General features: G+C 57.3%; 1 protein-coding gene across 1 annotated transcript in view; it reads left to right on the top strand.

Annotated features, from left to right (window-relative positions):
• PLXNA2 (plexin A2) overlaps positions 1-18082 on the top strand; it is a 199956-nt gene that overhangs the window by 164438 nt on the left and 17436 nt on the right. Inside the window, exons 13-20 of the mRNA XM_062210276.1 lie at positions 948-1099; positions 7646-7763; positions 9953-10089; positions 10950-11117; positions 11255-11348; positions 15643-15882; positions 16513-16656; positions 16965-17199. Of these exons, the coding sequence (XP_062066260.1) occupies positions 948-1099; positions 7646-7763; positions 9953-10089; positions 10950-11117; positions 11255-11348; positions 15643-15882; positions 16513-16656; positions 16965-17199 (1288 nt within the window). The remainder of the gene's footprint in view (positions 1-947; positions 1100-7645; positions 7764-9952; positions 10090-10949; positions 11118-11254; positions 11349-15642; positions 15883-16512; positions 16657-16964; positions 17200-18082) is intronic.

The raw sequence follows: 18082 nt of genomic DNA, 5'->3' as shown, positions 1-18082 counted from the left end.
CGTCTCTCTGCTCACTGTCACCCTGGACTCTGTGGTCGAGTTGGCGGCAGAGCCCTTGGTGCCCAGATCACAGGAAGGGAGCAGCGCCCCTTCTGGCGGACAGGGGGTGGCAGCATTTCCCCTGTGCTCGCCTACAGTGGCCCGCTGACCGCTGCCCCACTAGACACCCCCACCCCCAGCACATACAGGGCCCCGGGGGAGACGGCCTGCAAGTGCCCAGGGGCACAGGAGCCCCATCTAGCAGATTCTGGTGGACTCCTGGTGACTTAGAAAATCCACAAGGGCTTCTCCATCCTAGCAGTGCCATAAGAATTTTGCAGCACGGTGTCAAGCACTTGCTGTTTGATGGTGCCCTGCTGCCATCCCTGGTCTCCTGTGCACACCCTGAATCACCCTGAATCAGCGCTGTTTAGGAGCCTCCCTTATCACTTCCTCCTGGTCTGTAAGTCCCCTGAGGGCAAATTCCCTGCCCTGTTCATCACTGTACCTACCAGCCAGGGCCTGACACACAGAGAAGGCCACACCAGAGCCTCTGGTGTACCGCCCTCTACACCCAAGCTCCCTTCAGGACTGGGAGAGAGGACAGCACCCCCTTGACAGCCACGCACTGGAGTCAGAGACTGGGTTGTGGACTGGATTGCGGACGACGGCCGGAGAACCAGAGGCGTCTCCCTTTCTGCCCTGAGCCCAATTCCCTTTCCGATCGTTTTTCTTTAAACACATGCATGCCTGCGTGAATGAATGAGTGATGGAGAGGATGGAGGAAATCACGGGAAACAGAGATGACGACAGGACCTGGGCAGGCTGCAGGGTGAAGAAAATGCAGAGTTGGTGCAGATTCTGGGTGTACATCAAAGTCCTCCCCCACTGGCGGGGAGGCACTGTGTCCCGTCTTCCATACTCCCGCCCCTCCCGGTCAGTTTGCTGACACCCTTTCCTCCCTGCAGATCCTGACAGTGTCCGGGCCACCGGAGGGAGGCACGCGAGTGACCATCCACGGCGTGAACCTCGGGCTGGATTTCTCGGAGATCGCCCACCACGTGCAGGTGGCAGGGGTGCCCTGCACGCCCCTCCCAGGGGAATACATCGTCGCTGAGCAGTAAGTCTGCCCTGCCAGCCCTCTCCCCGTCTCCCACGGCCCCCCCCTCCCGTGGACTCTGCCCAGAAGCCTGTACTGGGTGCTCTCCCACCCCACCCCAACCCCTCCCTCTGGGGGACCTGGTTCTGTCGCAGTCACTGTTCTCGTACTCCTCTGGCCTCACCTGTCCACTGAGCCAGCTTCTGTGACAAGCCCAGGCTCCTCCTTGGTCCCCCAGCTCCTTCCCGGCAGCCCCCATTGGAATGCATCCCGCACGGTGGGCTGCAGGCAACAATTTGTTTGGTGCATGGGGTTCTGACAGCAGCTTAATCCGAGCAGGGCCTCCGCCGGAGCAAATTCATTTATTTCACTAAGGGAAATGTCAGCTGGAAATTAGAAAATAGGCATGTAGTGGAGGACAGGCGGACGGGGCTCCAGGAGTGACATATGTTCCAATTCGGGCTGTTCATTTGGCAGTGGCGGCCGCTGTGTGTTGGTGGGCAGAAGGTGGGCACGAAGCTGGGGGCGGGAGGCAGGCAGGAGAAAGGGAGGGAGCGGCACGCTGGTCCACACGGTTCATCCAGCCGCCCATCTCCCCTGAGATCGCAGCTAAGAGCATGACCAGGGGCACTGACTCGGGGACAGGGACTTCCTCCCTGGCCCTACCCCCTGCAGCCTCAGGTCCTGCCCTGGCCTCCCAGGGCCAGCCTTTAGGAGCCACCATGCAAGTGACGTCGTGATGTTTCACCCACACTTTTTCAGCTGGTGGAGCACTTTCTCTTCCACTCTCAGCTGAAACTGGCAAGGACCCCTAAAGGTCAATGTTATGATTGCCACTTTGCAAAGCAGGAGAGAGCGGAAGACTCAGAGAAATGAAGTGACTTTGTCCAGGTCGCTCCGGGGGCTCCTGACCCCAGTGCAGGGCCGTTTCGCTTCGGTAACAGCCGTGGCTCGAGGCTCTGGGACAGGTGTTGCCTGAAATCCCCAGGCCTCAGCAGCGTGGGCCTTGGATTTTCAGGGGCCAAGAGAAGGGTCAGAGTCACGCGGGAGGGTTGGGTTCCGGCCGCTGAGGGCCGTGGGACGCCTGCCGGCCACAGCAGGGGAGAAGGAAGCACTCAGCTGACCCCTTGGCTCCTCCAGAGCTGAGCCTGCCTGACCCCTTACTCCTGCAGGGAGCGGGTCTTGGCAGCAAGGCCGGCTGGGCAACAGGGCAGAGCTGAAGGAGGGCGGAAAGGGCCTCAGTCGTGCCCAGCAGCTCAGTGGGGCTTCTGAGCCGGAAGAGCAGGCGAGGGCTGTGGGGGCGGGACGAGGACCTGGACAGTGGGCCCCAAATTCACTGCCGTGGGACACAGCCCAGCCTCCAGCCTTGGCACAGTGCCAAGAAACTCCAGCGGTGAGGGCTGGGGCTGGGGGTGGGACAGGGCAGGAGGTAAGGCTTTGAGCTAAGAATAGCCAATTCCTGGGCAGCTGGCCTTCCAACACCTCCTGCGGTTTGGATTAAACTGTGTTTAGCCCTGGCTCCTCTGCCGACCAGCCCCTCCACCTTACTTAGCAAGCTGTTGGGTCTCGCTGGGCTTGTCAGCCTCTAGTGCTCGCAGGTGCAAGGAGCTTTTAGTTGGATCTGCAGCATCAAATGTACTACAGGCGCCCAGGGCCCAAGCAGAAGAATGTGAGGGTGTGAAAGGAACCTGGGCTGGGGGTGGTCCCCCGGTCCCTGCCAAGGCTGGCCGTCACCATAGAAAGCTGCATGGGGACAGGCAGGAGGCGCAGGCATGCCCCTCGCCTCACAGGATGCAGCCTTGGTGTCCAGCCGTGTCAGGCTCATTACCACTCTTGAGGGTTAACATCATTAAGGCCTCCACCCGGGCAGGGAGCAGCAGGCACAATCATTACAGATGTCCGCGGGACATGGGTTTGGCCGCATGGGCTCGGTGCAGAGTCCCGGGCACAGGCACTGTACGGATTCGCCATATGCTTGTGCTGTGCCATCTATCACTCAGCAATTAGGCTAATGCTGGTTTAAAGGACTCTGCTTAGTCCTGCCGTCAGCGCCCTGCAGGGCTGGGGAAGGCCGGATGCTACCAGCCCAGGACAGTTTCTAGGCTATGGGTGCAGGTTGAAGTGGCAGCTCAGGCCCTCCTGGAATGGGGCCTCTGCATGAGGCAGCTTCAGCTCGGGGCTTCAGACCCCTTCTGGCTCATCCGCTGCACCTGTGAGCTCAGCCGCAGCCAGATGGATGGTGGACACGTGTGCCCCCAACTGCAGGAAGCAAGGCACCAATGATGTAGCTCTGTGGGGGTGGGGGAGAGGTGAGGGCCCAGATTAGTGCAGAGACTGGAGGCTATGCCTTAGCCCTTTTTTTTTTTCTCATTTGACAGGTAGAGTTATAGACAGTGAGAGAGAGAGACAGAGAGAAAGTCTTCCTTCTGTTGGTTCACCCCCCCCCCCCCCCAATGGCCGCTGTGGCCAGTGCTGCGCCGATCCAAAGCCAGGAGCCAGGTGCTTCCTCCTGGTCTCCCATGCAGATGCAGGGCCCAAGCACTTGGGCCATCCTCCACTGCACTCCTGGGCCACAGCAGAGAGCTGGCCTGGAAGAGGGGCAACAGGGACTAGAACTGGCGCCCATATGGAATGCTGGCGCCGCAGGCGGAGGATTAACCAAGCGAGCCACAGCACCGGCCCCATGCCTTAGCTCTTAAGCAAGTCACCTGGCTCCCTGATCTGCCAATACCTCATCTGGAAAATACTTATGAAGGGAGAGACAATACCTGCAGTCATTCCACAGTCCTTAGGATGTCCCAAGCAGGAAGCAATACCTCCGGTGGAATTGGCACCTCCCACCAACAGAGAGCTCAGTGGGGGCCTGATGTGACACCAGGAGCCCCTGTCAGCCGGGAGCTAGGCCTCGCAGTAGGGAAGCTGGAGACTTGTTTGGTCCCACTCCTCGTTCTGTGAGGGAGAAAATGTAGGCATCCGCAGCTATTGGCTCCCAATAACACACTGGGAACCCAGAGCCGCCGGGAACACAGACACCACTCGGGAAAGGTGGCGGCCCCAGAAATCAGAACACAGGAACCTGCCTGACTCCTGAGGCCTGGGCAGGGGGAGGCGTGGAGGGCACAAACTCCTGTCTGTAGCCATCCATAACCAAGAATCTGGGGGCGGGGGGACAAGAAGTTAGCTTCCAAATCGCAGCAACCCAGTGAGGCCTTCCCCACAAGCCCCTGCCAACAACCTCACCTTTCTGGCTGCTGTGATCCTACTGAGCCCCTCACCCCAAAGAGCACCCAGAGCATCCATGAAAACTGTTCTGTACAGCGTGGGCATTTGGCCTGGCAGAAACATCACCACTTGGGAAGCCTGCATCCCCTATCCAAGTGCCTGGATTCGGCTGCTGGCTCCACTCCTGATTCTAGCTTCTATTACTGCAGACCAAGGCAGCAGGTGATGGCTCAAGTAGTTGGGTCCCTGCCATACACATGGGAGACCTGAACTGAGTTCCTTGCTCCCTGCTGTGGGCATTGGGAAGTGAACAAGAAGATGAGAGTGCATGCTTGCTCTCTCTCTCTCACTCTCGCTTTCACTCTCACTCTCGCTGTCACTCTCTCTGTCTCACTATCAGATAAACACAACATTTGAGAGATCTAATGAGTAGAATGGACCGGTCAAAGGTGTGAGCTTTGGAGTCACACTAACCCAGATTCGAATCAGCCTCTGCCGTTTCCCATGGCTCTGGCATCAGCTGACATAGTCACTAGCATCCCCGAGCCTCCCTGTCACGGTGCATGGTGTATAAAATAGATACGAGGACCCGCCCTGTAGCTGAGCGCACGGGTGATGTGGGAGCCGGTTTTGTGGAGGGTGTAGCTCTTGCTGTTATTAAGGTGTGGTCTGTGGTTTGGCGTGACACTCATTACTCAGTTCACCCTTTCCACTCCATCTCCCTGAGCTCAGAGAACAAGGGCCTGCAACACTCACTCACAGCCTCCCCAGGCCTCCTTTAGGTACCAGGTCCCAGGAAGGAGGGAGGAGAGGTAGAGGCAGTAGACTGTCCACAATGCAGCCTGATTTCCTTAGGTCTCTCAGCAGTTTCTGCATCTCCCCATCCAGGTATAATTCCATAGCCTACTCCTGGGGTAAGGAGAGGCCCAGCCACAGTGCTGAGGAAGGGCACGCGCTGGCCAATGCCAGGTCCTCACTGCAGTGCATTCCCTGGGCCCTGCACCTGCCCTTCCACTCACAGACAACTGCACGTCCATCTCCTACCCAGAGCTCTTCTCTCAGGAGCTTGACAAGGAAAGCTTATTTTTTGAGACACAAGCCCTAAGCAAGAACATGTCCTAAAAAACACAGGGTGCCAAATGGCCTCAGCCCATTGTATACTCCCAATGGGGACGGCAGAATGGGGTGGGACAAGGCAGGCCCAGGAGTTCCTCTGAAAGGGGAGTGTTTCAGTGCTCCACAACTGTCCTGTGTTCTCATAGTTCCTTCTTTTTTTAAAAAAATAATTTATTTATTTGAAAGGCAGAATTACGGAGAGGCAGAGAGAGAGAAAGAAAGAGGTCTTCCATCCACTGCAACAGCTGGAGCTTTGCTGATCCAAAGCCAGGAGCCAGGAGCTTCTTCTGGGTTTCCCACACAGGTGCAGGGGCCGGAGGAGCTGAGCCATCCTCCACTGCTTTCCCAGGCCATAGCAGAGAGCTGGATCAGAAATAGAGCAGCCGGGCCTCAAGCCGGCACCTGTATGGGATGCCGGCACTGCCGGCAGCGGCTTTACCAGCTGCACCACAGCACCAGCCCCTCGTCTTTCCTTTCAACATGACATCAAGGCTGCTGTGACTTCTTCCTCTTCTTGAGGACCACTGCAGCTGAGTGATGGGTGTGGAGGACAGCGGAGGAGCAAGGCCTGTGAGAAGGGAGTGAAAGAGACCTGCCTCTCCCTCTGCCCAGTGTGCTCTCAGTCACTGACTCTCCTCTGGAGCCCCTTGAGAGAACAGGACCTGCTCTACAGAGCAGGGACCCATGGGAGCAGGTGTCAGGGCCTGGGAGGCAGGATAGGAGCATTGCAACTTCAAGCAAGTAGCAGCTTGAGAATAAGCGTGCATACACCTTCAACGAAGCTCCCCAGCACGCCACCAAGGAGGCTTAAGGAGAGAGTTACACGTCCAGTACTAACTGATCATCACTCTTATGTATTCCGGTTCATAATTAATTTACTATTTCTAGAGAAAGAAAGGGCAGGGACGTCATTCTTCCATGGGCATTGAGTCCTTCCTGCCTGCATCTCATATGCTAAACGTAATAAGACAGCTATTGCATGTTAAGTAAATATTCACCAGGAGTACAAGTACTTATTTGGGATTAGCTGCTAGCAAGGAGATGGAGATGGGCGGCATACGGTGTGTGTGAGCGCGCGGCGTGTTTGTTTAATGCAAGTTTTATTATGTCGGGATGAAAGCTCCGTTTAGTTCCCTTCCTTCCTGAAGACACTGCTGAGATAAGCATCGCGCGGTTACACACGGATCTTTCTCCCCGCACCAGGATCTTGCTGGGGATTAGCAGAGAGGGGATCTGTTTCCCGGGCTCCCTGCTGAGCAGACCTACCAGGAGCACCAGAGTGCCACGCTCTCTTAAATGGGGTGGGGAGGCAGGATTCTTCCTTCCCTCCATTCTGGAGTCCTTGCAGCTGAGCCTGGGGGTCTCTCCCACCTAACCCGGGCCCTGCAGTTCCAGGCAAGAAGTACCCACCGAGAACCAGGTCTCTGCCAGCCCTCCCTGCCCTGCAGCTGCCCGCCCTCTCTCCATGGCAGCCAGCGTCTAAATGTGCTTGTGTGATTTATCTCGGGCGCTGGGGCGGTGGCACCGGGGGTATCAATCCAGCCTGCTTCAGCACGTGGCTGTGGCCCCGCCTTGCTCCCAGCTTAAGTGCACACAGCCCTTGATTAAGCGGGAGTCCAGTGTCAACTGCTGGCCTAATGAACTGATCCCAGCTGCCAAGGAGCTATGTCTCCCACTTCGCTGGAAGCTCCCGTTCTGAGCTCTAGCTCACCGGATCACCCAGCCCCTTTTCACGACTCGTGGCAGGGAACAAACCACAATGGAATCAGCTTGGCAAATAGGCCAGCACCTGCTTGGTCTTTTTTGGGGGGAGAGAAGGGAGTGGGAGGGGTGTTACAATGTTGGCTTGTCACAGAGGAAAGGATACCAGCTAACTGTGGCCCCTGACCTCTCTGTTGGACACTCAGCTTATTCTGCACGTGCTGGGTGCTGCCCATTGTTGGGCACTGCATGGGACATGGACAACCACAGGCTTGGTCACAGAAGTGGGCAGCAGCGTGTGTTCCAGGCACATGGGCCTTCAGACGTGACTCAGTCCAGCCCTGGCGCTGCCTAGATGAGACGGGAGCCCAGAGAGGGAAAGCACTCTCCCCAGCTTCACACAGCTAGCTGGGTGCTTGTGCTGAGCCTTGGTCCAGCACCATGGCAAGACTGTGCTGACTCATTCTCTGTGAGCAAGGCCAGCAGCTCCTGCCAAAGTTCTCACCTGCAGCTGTGTTGTGTTCTCAGGATCGTCTGTGAGATGGGCCACGCCCTCGTGGGAACCACCTCTGGGCCCGTGCGCTTGTGCATTGGCGAGTGTAAGCCGGAGTTCATGACCAAGTCTCATCAACAGTACACCTTTGTGGTGAGTACTGGGGCCGGGTCCAGCATGGGCACTCATCTGTTCCAGCTCCTCCATGGAGAGAGGCAGACAACTCTCCCCAACCAGGCCTCTCCAGGCTTCTTGCAGACCATGTAGGAGACAGCAAAGGGGATTTCGGGCCTTGATGCTGTGCAAACCTGTCTTTCTGGGGAGATCCTGGAGTTGCAGAAGGCCAAGGTCAAGGTTCTAAATAAGGCAGCGTCGAGCCTTTCTTAGAAAGCAGAGCCCAGACGTGGGGCAGGAGGGGCCTCTCTGTCTTGCCCACACGATACCGTCCTCTAATTCCAGTCTAATGAGGATGCATCGCCCGAGGGGCCTCATTAAGTGGGTCTATATTTATGCACGAGCTTTGTTTTCTGCCAAGGATATTTTAAGTGGGAGTTTAGAAGAGTCGCTGAAGCTGGGAGGACTGTCTGCACAGGACCTCGGGAGCGAGGCACACCAGCCAGCCTGCCTGCATGTCGGGGCGGTCACACGCACACGTGCCCAGGCTCACACCTGAGTCTTCCCTTCCCACTCATGCCACAGGTGGTAGGACCACGGAAGCCTTCTGGGAGACTGGCACGAAGCACGAAGTTCCTCCTCCATCAATAACTTGCATCGCGCTGGCGCCATGGCTCAATAGGCTAATCCTCTGCCTGCAGCGCCGGCACACCGGGTTCTAGTCCTGGTCGGGGTGCTGGATTCTGTCCCGGTTGCTCCTCTTCCAGGCCAGCTCTCTGCTGTGGCCCGGGAAGGCAGTGGAGGATGGCCCAAGTCCTTGGACCCTGCACCTGCATGGGGGACCAGGAGAAGCACCTGGCTCCTGCCTTTGGATCAGCGCGATGCACTGGCCGCATCGGCCATTGGAGGGTGAACCAACAGCAAAGGAAGACCTTTCTCTCTGTCTCTCTCTCACTGTCCACTCTGCCTGTCAAAAAATAATAATAACTTGCTTCGCGGGCCCTCGAGTCATTCGAGCCTGAAGTCGTCCTGGATCCATGACTTCCTCCTGGGGCCCTGAGGCCCCTGTTCTGCCTCTCACCTCCATCACCATATTGCACATTTCATTAAACAAGCATTAGCACTAGCAAATGGGGTCAAACCAGCCTTGCTAAGAGTCTTGAAAAAAAAAATCATTAGATCATGGAATTCTTTTCTCTCTCGAGCATTTTCCTGCTTGTCCAGGGTTCCCCAGCCCCCGTCTTCTCGCCCTGGCACCTCCACTTTTTATCCATACTCTTCTCTCCCGGCTTGGAGAGAACCACAGCGTGTCTGCAGCCAACCTACTCCAGGACACAGGAGATGCAAACGCAGCAGGACCAGATGGACTGAGAACTGTAAGGGTGCGGGGCTTGAGACAGCCCTGCCCACCCTTCTCCGCTGGGGCGAGCGCAGGCCAGAAGGATCCAAACCTTGCCTTAGGGCCTGCAGCTAGTGCGTGGCTGATGAGGCCTGCAGCTCCCGCCTGCGCGGAGGCCCAGTGAGATGCACTCTTCCCTGCACGCCACCGGCCTCCAGGCAGAAGCAGTGCCTTTCTGCCCTAGGTCGGCTGCCGGATTTTAGGCTAAGATGTTTCTTTTAAGCTTCAGGCTTCATTTTACAACTTTAATGGGCATGCTGGAGAGCCCCAGCCAGTGCTGCTCCAGCGAGGGCTGGAGAGGCCAAGCCTAACATTTATGCAGGGCTCTGTGTGCCAGGAACCCTGCTGTGCCCTTCACGTGCTAGGACAGGGCCAGAGCATAGGCGCCTGGGCCCTGAGTGGAGGGCATTAGGCTGTCCATGACCCAGCCCAGGCAGGGAGGCTTTATCCAGCCCTATCGATTTTGTGCCAAAACAATCAGTTCAGACTCTAGGTAGTGAAGCATTTTCAAATTGTTCTCAATTTGTAAACTAATTGATAGATTAGTCAGTGTCACCTCTGCTTTCCCTTCCGTGTTATGAGCAGGAGACTCTCTGGGGAGTTAATTAATTCAGAGACCCAGCCCTGGCCAGGCCCCGAGACTCTTCTTAGACATGGCTGTCAGCTCCAGAACAAGCAGAGAGGATGTCGGGATCGGGAAGGGCAGGCACAGTACCTCCATCCGCAGCCTGAACGACGGTGCCTCCTTCTACCCTGAGGTCCAGCCTTGGTTCGTCCCTTTGAACAAGCTCTAAGCTGGAATCTGTGTTTTCTCTGCTTCCTTCCAAAGAACCCTTCTGTGCTGTCACTCACCCCCATCCGAGGGCCAGAGTCGGGAGGCACCATGGTGACCATCACCGGCCACTACCTTGGAGCCGGGAGCAGCGTGGCAGTATACCTGGGCAACCAGACCTGCGAGTTCTATGGGTAAGCTGCACTTGAAGGTGGCCTAGCGGGCTGGACCTCAGGGGCACCTGCCTGTTCGTGCCCAGGCCAGCTCCCTCACTGCTGCGTGAATTGGTTCTTCCCTGGCCCAGACCCTCTTCCAGCTGTTGTAAGAAATACACAGCACTTCTCAGCTCGTGCCCGTGAATCAGAGGGGCTGCAGACCTCTAACCTAACTGGAAGCGTGGGCCATGAGGACACCAGATGACGAGGGCTCCCAAGCGCTGCCCAGTCCTCTCGACGAGGACTTGAGAAACACAGAGGTTGTCTGACCTCGGCCCCGCAAGCCTGCAGACTCACACCTAGGGCGTGCCCTGTGCTCAAAAAGGTTGACACCTGTTTGCCAGTCACACCTATAGGTCCTGCAGATATAGAGAATCCTGAGATAATTCTGTAAGAACTCACGGGTGAGAACCCCATCTGCCCAGTATTATCTACAGGTAGATAATGTCCTGCTTGTTCCATGAACTTCACAGGGACAAGGACTGTGCATCCACTGTGTGTGTGTAGTAGGTGCTCAGTGAATGTTTGTTGACTGTCAGCAGTGGCTAAATACTCAGATTCTGGAAGAATCCAGGAGGAAGGAATTCGCCCAAGGTCCATGGAGTCCTGTCCCTGTCTCACAAGCTCTAGCTCATCCTTGCACTTTGCCCCCTACCAATCCGAATCGAGCTGGGTCTCAGGTGGAGAGGGGGTGGGGTGTGTTCTGCAGTGTGGAGTATGAAGCAGAGCAGAACACCCACGGGCGGTCCCTTCAGGCCCAGGGCAGCCCCTTCTCAGGCCGGCTGACACCCCCTGTTGCCTCTGCCTTTCTTCTCAGTCCCCTGCTGTCTCCCCTACAGGAGGTCCATGAATGAGATCGTGTGTGTCTCACCCCCATCGTCCAACGGACTGGGTCCCGTCCCTGTGTCCGTGAGTGTCGACCGGGCCCGCGTGGATAACAATCTGCAGTTCGAGTACATAGATGACCCCCGGGTCCAGCGCATTGAGCCTGAGTGGAGCATTGCCAGGTGAGGCAGACGCACCTGGCCGCCACCTGGTGTAGCTGCAGCCCACGGGCGGCTCCTGAGAGGGAGGCCGGTGGGTGAGGCTCACAACACCAGGTTGGAGGGGCTGTCCACCTAACTCAACCTCTGTTTGCTCCCAGTGGTCACACACCCCTGACCATCACAGGCTTTAACCTCGATGTCATCCAGGAGCCGCGGATCCGGGTCAAGTTTAACGGCAAGGAATCTGTCAACGTGAGTAGCAGTCGGTCCACCCCAGCACTCTGGTGAGCTCTGGGTTAGACACTGGAGCACCTGGGGACTGCAGGGGGACAAGACTGAGCCCAGGATCGTGGCCCCGAATTGCTTGAGCCCGAAGACGATTTATTTTTCTAATTATAGCCTCTCTTCTTGTCAGGAGGTGATGTGTGTCAAAGTTTTGAGCCTGTGACAACACACAAGGGCTCTCGCTTCTGGCACATTCGTTCGCTTGGAGGTCCGATGGGAATCAGTGTTAGAGGGGCGGTCATTTGGCACAGGGGTTCAGAAATGACTTGGGAAACCCACATCCCGTATCACAGTGCTTGTGTCCAAGTCCCAGCTCCACTCCTGCTTGCAGCAGGTGCTGGCTCGGACAGGTGAGTCCCTGCCACCTGCAAGGGAGATCTAGATGGGGTTCCTCGTCTCAGCTGTAGCCTCACCCAGCCCTGGCCATTGCAGGCATTTGAGGAGTGAACCAGGCTACAGGAGATCTCTGCCCATCTGTCTGTCTCTCTGCCTGTCTTTCACACAAATTAAATAAATAGCAATACAATGAAGATTTAAAATGCTGTCTATTTTTATAAAAAGAAGTAGTAGCACACGAGGAAGATGAGCGTGTTCTGGCTGCAGATTCAGACGTCTCTGCGCTGGAAGCAGGACCGCGCCGTCTGTTAGCTGTGCAGGTGTCGCCAAGTCTTTCAACGCCTCCTCGGAGCTGCGAGTGCTGGGAGTTAGCCTTGCCTCACCCACAGCACTGCAGCCTGTGATTGGCACCTGCCGAGTCTCAGTCACCAGGCGGCTCATTCCACCCCCTCACTGAGACAATCAGGGGAACCCTGCACTTTCCTGCTCTGTGCAAAGCCATCAAATTCCCTCCGCTTTTTGTGCTTTTTGAAGAAATTCTCTAGATCCTAATAGCAGAACCTCCAGTAATGTTACACATTTTTAAGCTTGTTCTCATGTCTCTATCTCACTCTTTTCAGCCAACGTTTTCTGAAACATTATTGTCTTCATAATCACAGTCCAGAAGATGCTATTATGGCCATTATTTTTTTATGTAAATTACTATTATTACTGCTGTGACCTTCAAGGTGCTGGCTGGGTTAGAATGGAGATGAGGAAGTGGTGTTGTGTCTCCCCTCTAATCCCTGACACATTTCCAGGCTTGAGGCTTCCTTAAGAAACCCAGAGGTCACAAAATGCCAGAGTGTATGCAGCTTGCCTTTGGGATCATCGGGTCCTCCGCCCTCCCCATGTAGCCAGAGGGATCAGTGGCTGACTCCCATCAGCAAGGTGACTGGTGTCTGGGCCAGGCCCAATGCCAGACCTCTGAACTCTTCATTAGCAGACCAGATGAGATGCCGGCAGAGACCCCGGGGCTCCTGTGTCTCCCCTTCAGTACCCACCATGGGCACAATGCTTTGAGCTACACAAACACCTGCCTCCTTCTCCCAGAAGCAGAGCTTGGTCCCTGGGTGAGAGCCTGTGCCCCCTCTCCACTTCCCCTGGGAGCTCACAGATTCCAACAAAACGCCCAAGAGGGTGAGCTGCTGGACTGGGAAGAGTGAGCTTACAGCCAGGAAGGATTGAACAACAAACAACAACAAGCAAATTAAGGACAAGTTTGAACATCTTGGTTTATTTAATGAGAGCTCAGGTTTGGCAGGGCCTGAGCATGGTTCGTGACATTCACAGGCCCGATCTCATAGGAAGGAGGCACAACACCATAGGAGGGGCAGAGGGAGAAGTGTGGTCTCCACAGGGAGCAGGACACAGGCAGGGCCAGCAGGTTTGAGTAATTTGGCTGGGCTCTGGGGCATCGGAGCTGTCCCCGGCTGTCTGGTCCTGGGTTGATTCAGTCTAGCCTGTGGCTAGGGAGCTGGAGTGGGAAAGGAGATGGTTTGGGGGTGGGGTGTAGTTTGGCTGGTTTGCTGTAGACTCACAGGGCACTGTGCAGCTCTGGGGGACAGCCCCTCGCAGTCAGCAAGGCGTTAGAATACAGAAAGCACAAGACATCCTGAGTGCAGAGGGGAGAGTGCTGGAGAGGGTATTTGTGACTGCACCCAGGGCTGCCTTTGTCATCCGGGAGCCACCTGCACTGGGAAGGCCTCCTCCATACTGGAGTTCAAAGCAGCATAGGCCCCAGGCACCTCCCCCCTCGTGAGGACTCACTTGCTGCCCCCCCGGCACAATCTCCCCAGCGCCTACCCCAGCCGCAGGCACCAGAACCACAAAGTTTCAGGGGACAAAGTCACAGTTCTGCCTGGTGGAGAGCCAGGGTCCTCGGTTCCCTGCTGACCTCCCTGGAGCAAAGGCAGGTGGAAATGCCACAGCCATCCAGCCAGGAGGCGCTTACCCTCTGCCCTGCACCAGCCTTCGGGAGGGATAGACGGAATGGCTGTGCCCCTGGAGCCCTGCCCACCTGCCAGGCCTCTGCTCAGCCCACCTGGGGCTTCCCCTCCCACTAGGTTTCCAGGCCGCCTCCAAGGATAGCAGAGGGTAGTGGAGGGCCAGAAAGAAGCCAGAAAACCCAAAGGAATGTTTGGCAAAGAAAGTGCGGATGCAGCCCGGGCAGGAAGCAGACAGAGGCCTGTTGTTTGGGAGTGATTTGCTTATTCACAGAGGCGCCCAGTCTAGGGAAAGTGACCCAGCAGGGAGGGTGATGGGGGCAGGGAGAGAGGCTCACTGTGGGCCTGGGATTGCACCCCTGCCTCTTACACCTGCCTGTCGGCCCCCCTTACTGGACCTGGGCCTCAGTGTCCCCACTTGCAACGAGAAAGAGGAGTTAGGTTCCTAAGGGGCCACTGCACCACAATGAACAGCAGACAAGCCCTTCGCTTTAATTAAAAAAAAAAAAGCTTTATTTATTTATTTGAAAGGCAGACTTACAGAGAGGGGTGGGGGTGGGAGGGACAGAGAGAAAGGGATCTTCCATCTGCTGGTTCACTCCTCAAATGGCCACAACAGCCAGGACTGTGCTAGGCCAAAGCCAGGAGCCAGGAGCTTCATCTGGGTCTCCCACGTGGGTGCAGGGGCCCAAGGACTTGTGCTACCTTGTGTCGCTCTCTCAGGCCATTAGCAGGCAGCTGGATCGGACATGGAGCAGCCGGGGTACAAAAAGTGCATATATGGGATGCCAGCATCGCAGGCTGCAGCTTTACCCACTACGCCACAATGCCAATCCCTTGGTTTAGATTCTTAAAACCCTCACCACCACCACCACCGGGCTCTGGAAAGGGAGAATTGAGTTTTGGACTCGAAGCTCTGACGTAATCCCTAGACATTATCTCTCTGCAAGTGTCAGCTGCTTTGCAATTTCACACGCAGTCTTGTGTTCTGAGCATGAAGCCTGCGTGGTGTGTGTTGGCCAGACACACACGTGCGGCTCTGCCAGAACAGCGTGTACTCGAGCAGCCCCAGTTCTCGGAGCTGCCCTTGGCTCCCGGGGCTGAGGCCGAGCTGTGCCGAGCAGGAGCCAGGAGGCGGGGCCGGCTGGGAGTCTGCGTCTTCCTCCCAAGCCCTAAGTGGATCCTTGAGCCGGCTCTTCAGCCTGGCTGCCGCCTGGGACAGCCCCAGAGCTAAACCTCTGGAGGGGAGAATGGTGCTGCTCAAGTTAGGCAGGGGAGAGGGGGGCGGCCTGGCCAGGTGGTAGTTGAGTGACTGCTCAGAGCACGGGATGCCAGGAACACACACACACACACACACACGCCATCTCAGACGCTCCTGTCCTACTTTTGCCCAAACGCGCCGTGCCCCCCCACACCCAGCCTTCCAGTTCCTTCTGCATGGGACTTGTTCTGCCCTCCCTGTCTTGGCTTAGGTTACTCCTACTCATTCTTCAGACTCTACATTACTCATCTTGCCCAAGCAAAAGCTTCCCTGCATCCCCCATCCCCCTCCTGCCCCTCCTCCCGCCCCCCTGTCACTCTGCTCCAAGCCCCACACACTCGTGGCCATCCTCATGCGTGCACAGTCCAGCCAGCAGCTTTCACAACCGTGCATGCCCGCTTCACAGTGCTGTGGCCCAGGCGCTTGGCAGGCACCGCCTCACCATCATGTCTGCCCCTGAGTGCAGACTGTGGCTCACACAGTGCCTGGCACACACGAAGGGCCTCACACGGTGCTGGTGGAATGAATGTCAAGGCGTCTCCCTTGACACTGTCCTTTCAAATGACACCAAGTCAGTGACCGGGCGACAAAAGCAGCAGAGGGTGGCCGCGGGCAGTGGGGGGCGCAGCCTCGGCCCACCAGACACTTGATGCCTGGGTGCTGCTCTGTGCACTCTTAGGTGTGTAAGGTCGTGAACACAACCACCCTCACCTGCCTGGCGCCCTCTCTGACCACCGACTACCGGCCCGGCCTCGACACTGTGGAGCGGCCGGATGAGTTTGGATTCGTCTTTAACAACGTCCAGTCCCTGCTCATTTACAACGACACCAAGTTCATCTACTACCCCAACCCGACCTTCGAACTGCTCAGCCCTACTGGCGTCCTGGACCAAAAGCCCGGCTCACCCATCATCCTGAAGGTAGGTGCAGGGTGGGCGCCGGCCAGGGGCAGCGGGGGCTCACGGTGCCCGCCTCTCTCTGCTCCTCGCTGTACAAGTGGACTCGCACAGCCGCTGTCTTCCTCTAGGCGGCGCTCGTTTGCGGGTAGGGACTCATCCAGCCCTGTGTTCTGCATTTGGGATTCTTAGGAAAGTACTTCTGAGTGTTGCTGTTTGTTCTAGTGGGCTTTGGGATCCAGGGTTCTACTGTGTGTCGGGTACAACTGTTTCTACCTACTGCCTGCATCTGTGGCCACAGAAACCTGCCCCATGTGTGCAGCAGCCACGGTGCCCTGGCACAACCCATCCCAGTGTCTTTTTCCCCCGCCGCTGTCCTCACACCCCACATCCCTTGCTTGCCATTTTGTCTCCCCTGCCTCTTTCCCACTCTCCTCGTCAGTTTCTTTCTCCCTCCGACCCCGCCACCGTGGCCCCCTCTTTCTCTGTAAACCGTGGCTGTGTAGAAGTCCCCTCCGAAGGAAACCTGCCAGGGCGTGCCTGTCGGTGTTCGCCCTGCAGCCCTCCCCCGGCCCCTCCGTCTCTTGGCAAGCAGGCAGTTACCCTTGGCAGGCAGGTGCCAATGCTTCCGCTTGAGACTGATGCTCTCTGCAGGGCAAGAACCTGTGCCCTCCTGCCGCGGGCGGGGCCAAGCTCAACTACACGGTGCTGATCGGAGAGACCCCTTGTGCAGTCACCGTGTCGGAGACACAGCTCCTCTGTGAGCCTCCCAACCTCACCGGGCAGCACAAGGTCATGGTGAGTGAGCCCCTCTCCCACCTGTTACCCTGCCCCTTGTCCTCCTCACTGCGCACCCCCAGTCTACCACAGCCGGGCTCTGTGGGCCACGGCTTTCCTCACCTCCACGCCCTGCATTAAAAATGGGCAGAAGCTGAGCGCCCAGGGGAAGGAGAGCAGACGCCAGGGTGGGAAGCCGTGTCGTCTACAGACCTGCCCTGCGCAGCTGTGGTCTGTCCCGTCCTTCCTACCCCCGTGCGGGGTTGGTGGCACGCCCAGGCTGCGCACCTGTGTGCATCTGCGTGCATCTGTGTGTGTACAATGCACAGGTTCACGTGGGCGGGATGGTGTTCTCGCCGGGCTCGGTGAGTGTCGTCTCAGACAGCTTGCTGACCCTGCCAGCCATCGTCAGCATCGCGGCCGGCGGCAGCCTCCTCCTCTTCATTGTCATCATCGTGCTCATCGCCTACAAGCGCAAGTCGCGCGAGAACGACCTCACGCTCAAGCGGCTGCAGATGCAGATGGACAACCTGGAGTCCCGCGTGGCCCTGGAGTGCAAGGAAGGTAAGTTGAGGCGCCTGGGCCTTGTTGCCCTCCTCCCCCGCAGAGCTGCTGCCTTCCACTTGGACCTTTGCTTCTCTAGAAACTTCCTTTGCCCCTAGGGCCAGGAGTCCCCTGCAGAATGCCCACCGTGTGAGAACCAAGGACCCCTTCACTGTGTTAGGTCCCTCTGCTCTGACTCAACCCTGTTAGTAACAGCCCGGGCTGGGCCAGGAACTCCATCTGGGTCTCCCACATGAGTGGCAGGGGCTCAAGTCCTTGGGCCATCTTCTGCTGACTTCCTAGGCCCATTGCCAGGGCCTTGGGTCCGAAGTGGTGCTCTGATGTGAGATGCAGGTGGCGGGTTAGCCTGCCGTGTCACAACGCCAGCCCCTCAACCTCCAACCTGGCTGAGTCCCTCCGTCTGTCTCAGGGTCTCCCAGGCCCACAGTGTCTCAGGCTGCAGACTCCCCCAATGGGGGCATGGGGCCCCTGCCCCTTGCATGGTGGCCCCGGCAGCATGTGGGACTGGCAGCAGGAAAGGCAGCGGAGCTGTGACTTGCCTCCACGCCCACCGCCTCGCCTGGGTTTGCTTTCTGTCAGAGCCACTGGCTGAGTGCTAGCTGGCTTCCTTGGCCCTGGCCGTGTGTGGGATGGAAATTGTGTTTTTTCCCATCGCCCACATAACCACAGTCACGAGGTGACAAGTGTACCTGGTGTACAGGGTTGAGGACTCTCTGGGTAAACATCTCAATCAGGCATCAAAACATTTCTCCTTTCACTGCAAACATCGGAAGCAGGCCATGTGCTGCATGAGGTGGGGAAGATGGGCTGGGCAGGTGGGCAGAGGCTCCCCCATGGAGCTGCAGCTGGCGAGTTTGGGAGGGGTGGGCACAGGAAGCCAGGC

This window comes from Lepus europaeus, chromosome 14 (assembly GCF_033115175.1).
Source record: "Lepus europaeus isolate LE1 chromosome 14, mLepTim1.pri, whole genome shotgun sequence".
Taxonomy (NCBI): domain Eukaryota; kingdom Metazoa; phylum Chordata; class Mammalia; order Lagomorpha; family Leporidae; genus Lepus; species Lepus europaeus.
The sequence above is the reverse complement of the archived record's forward strand: the minus strand, read 5'-3'. Positions and strand labels throughout refer to the sequence as shown.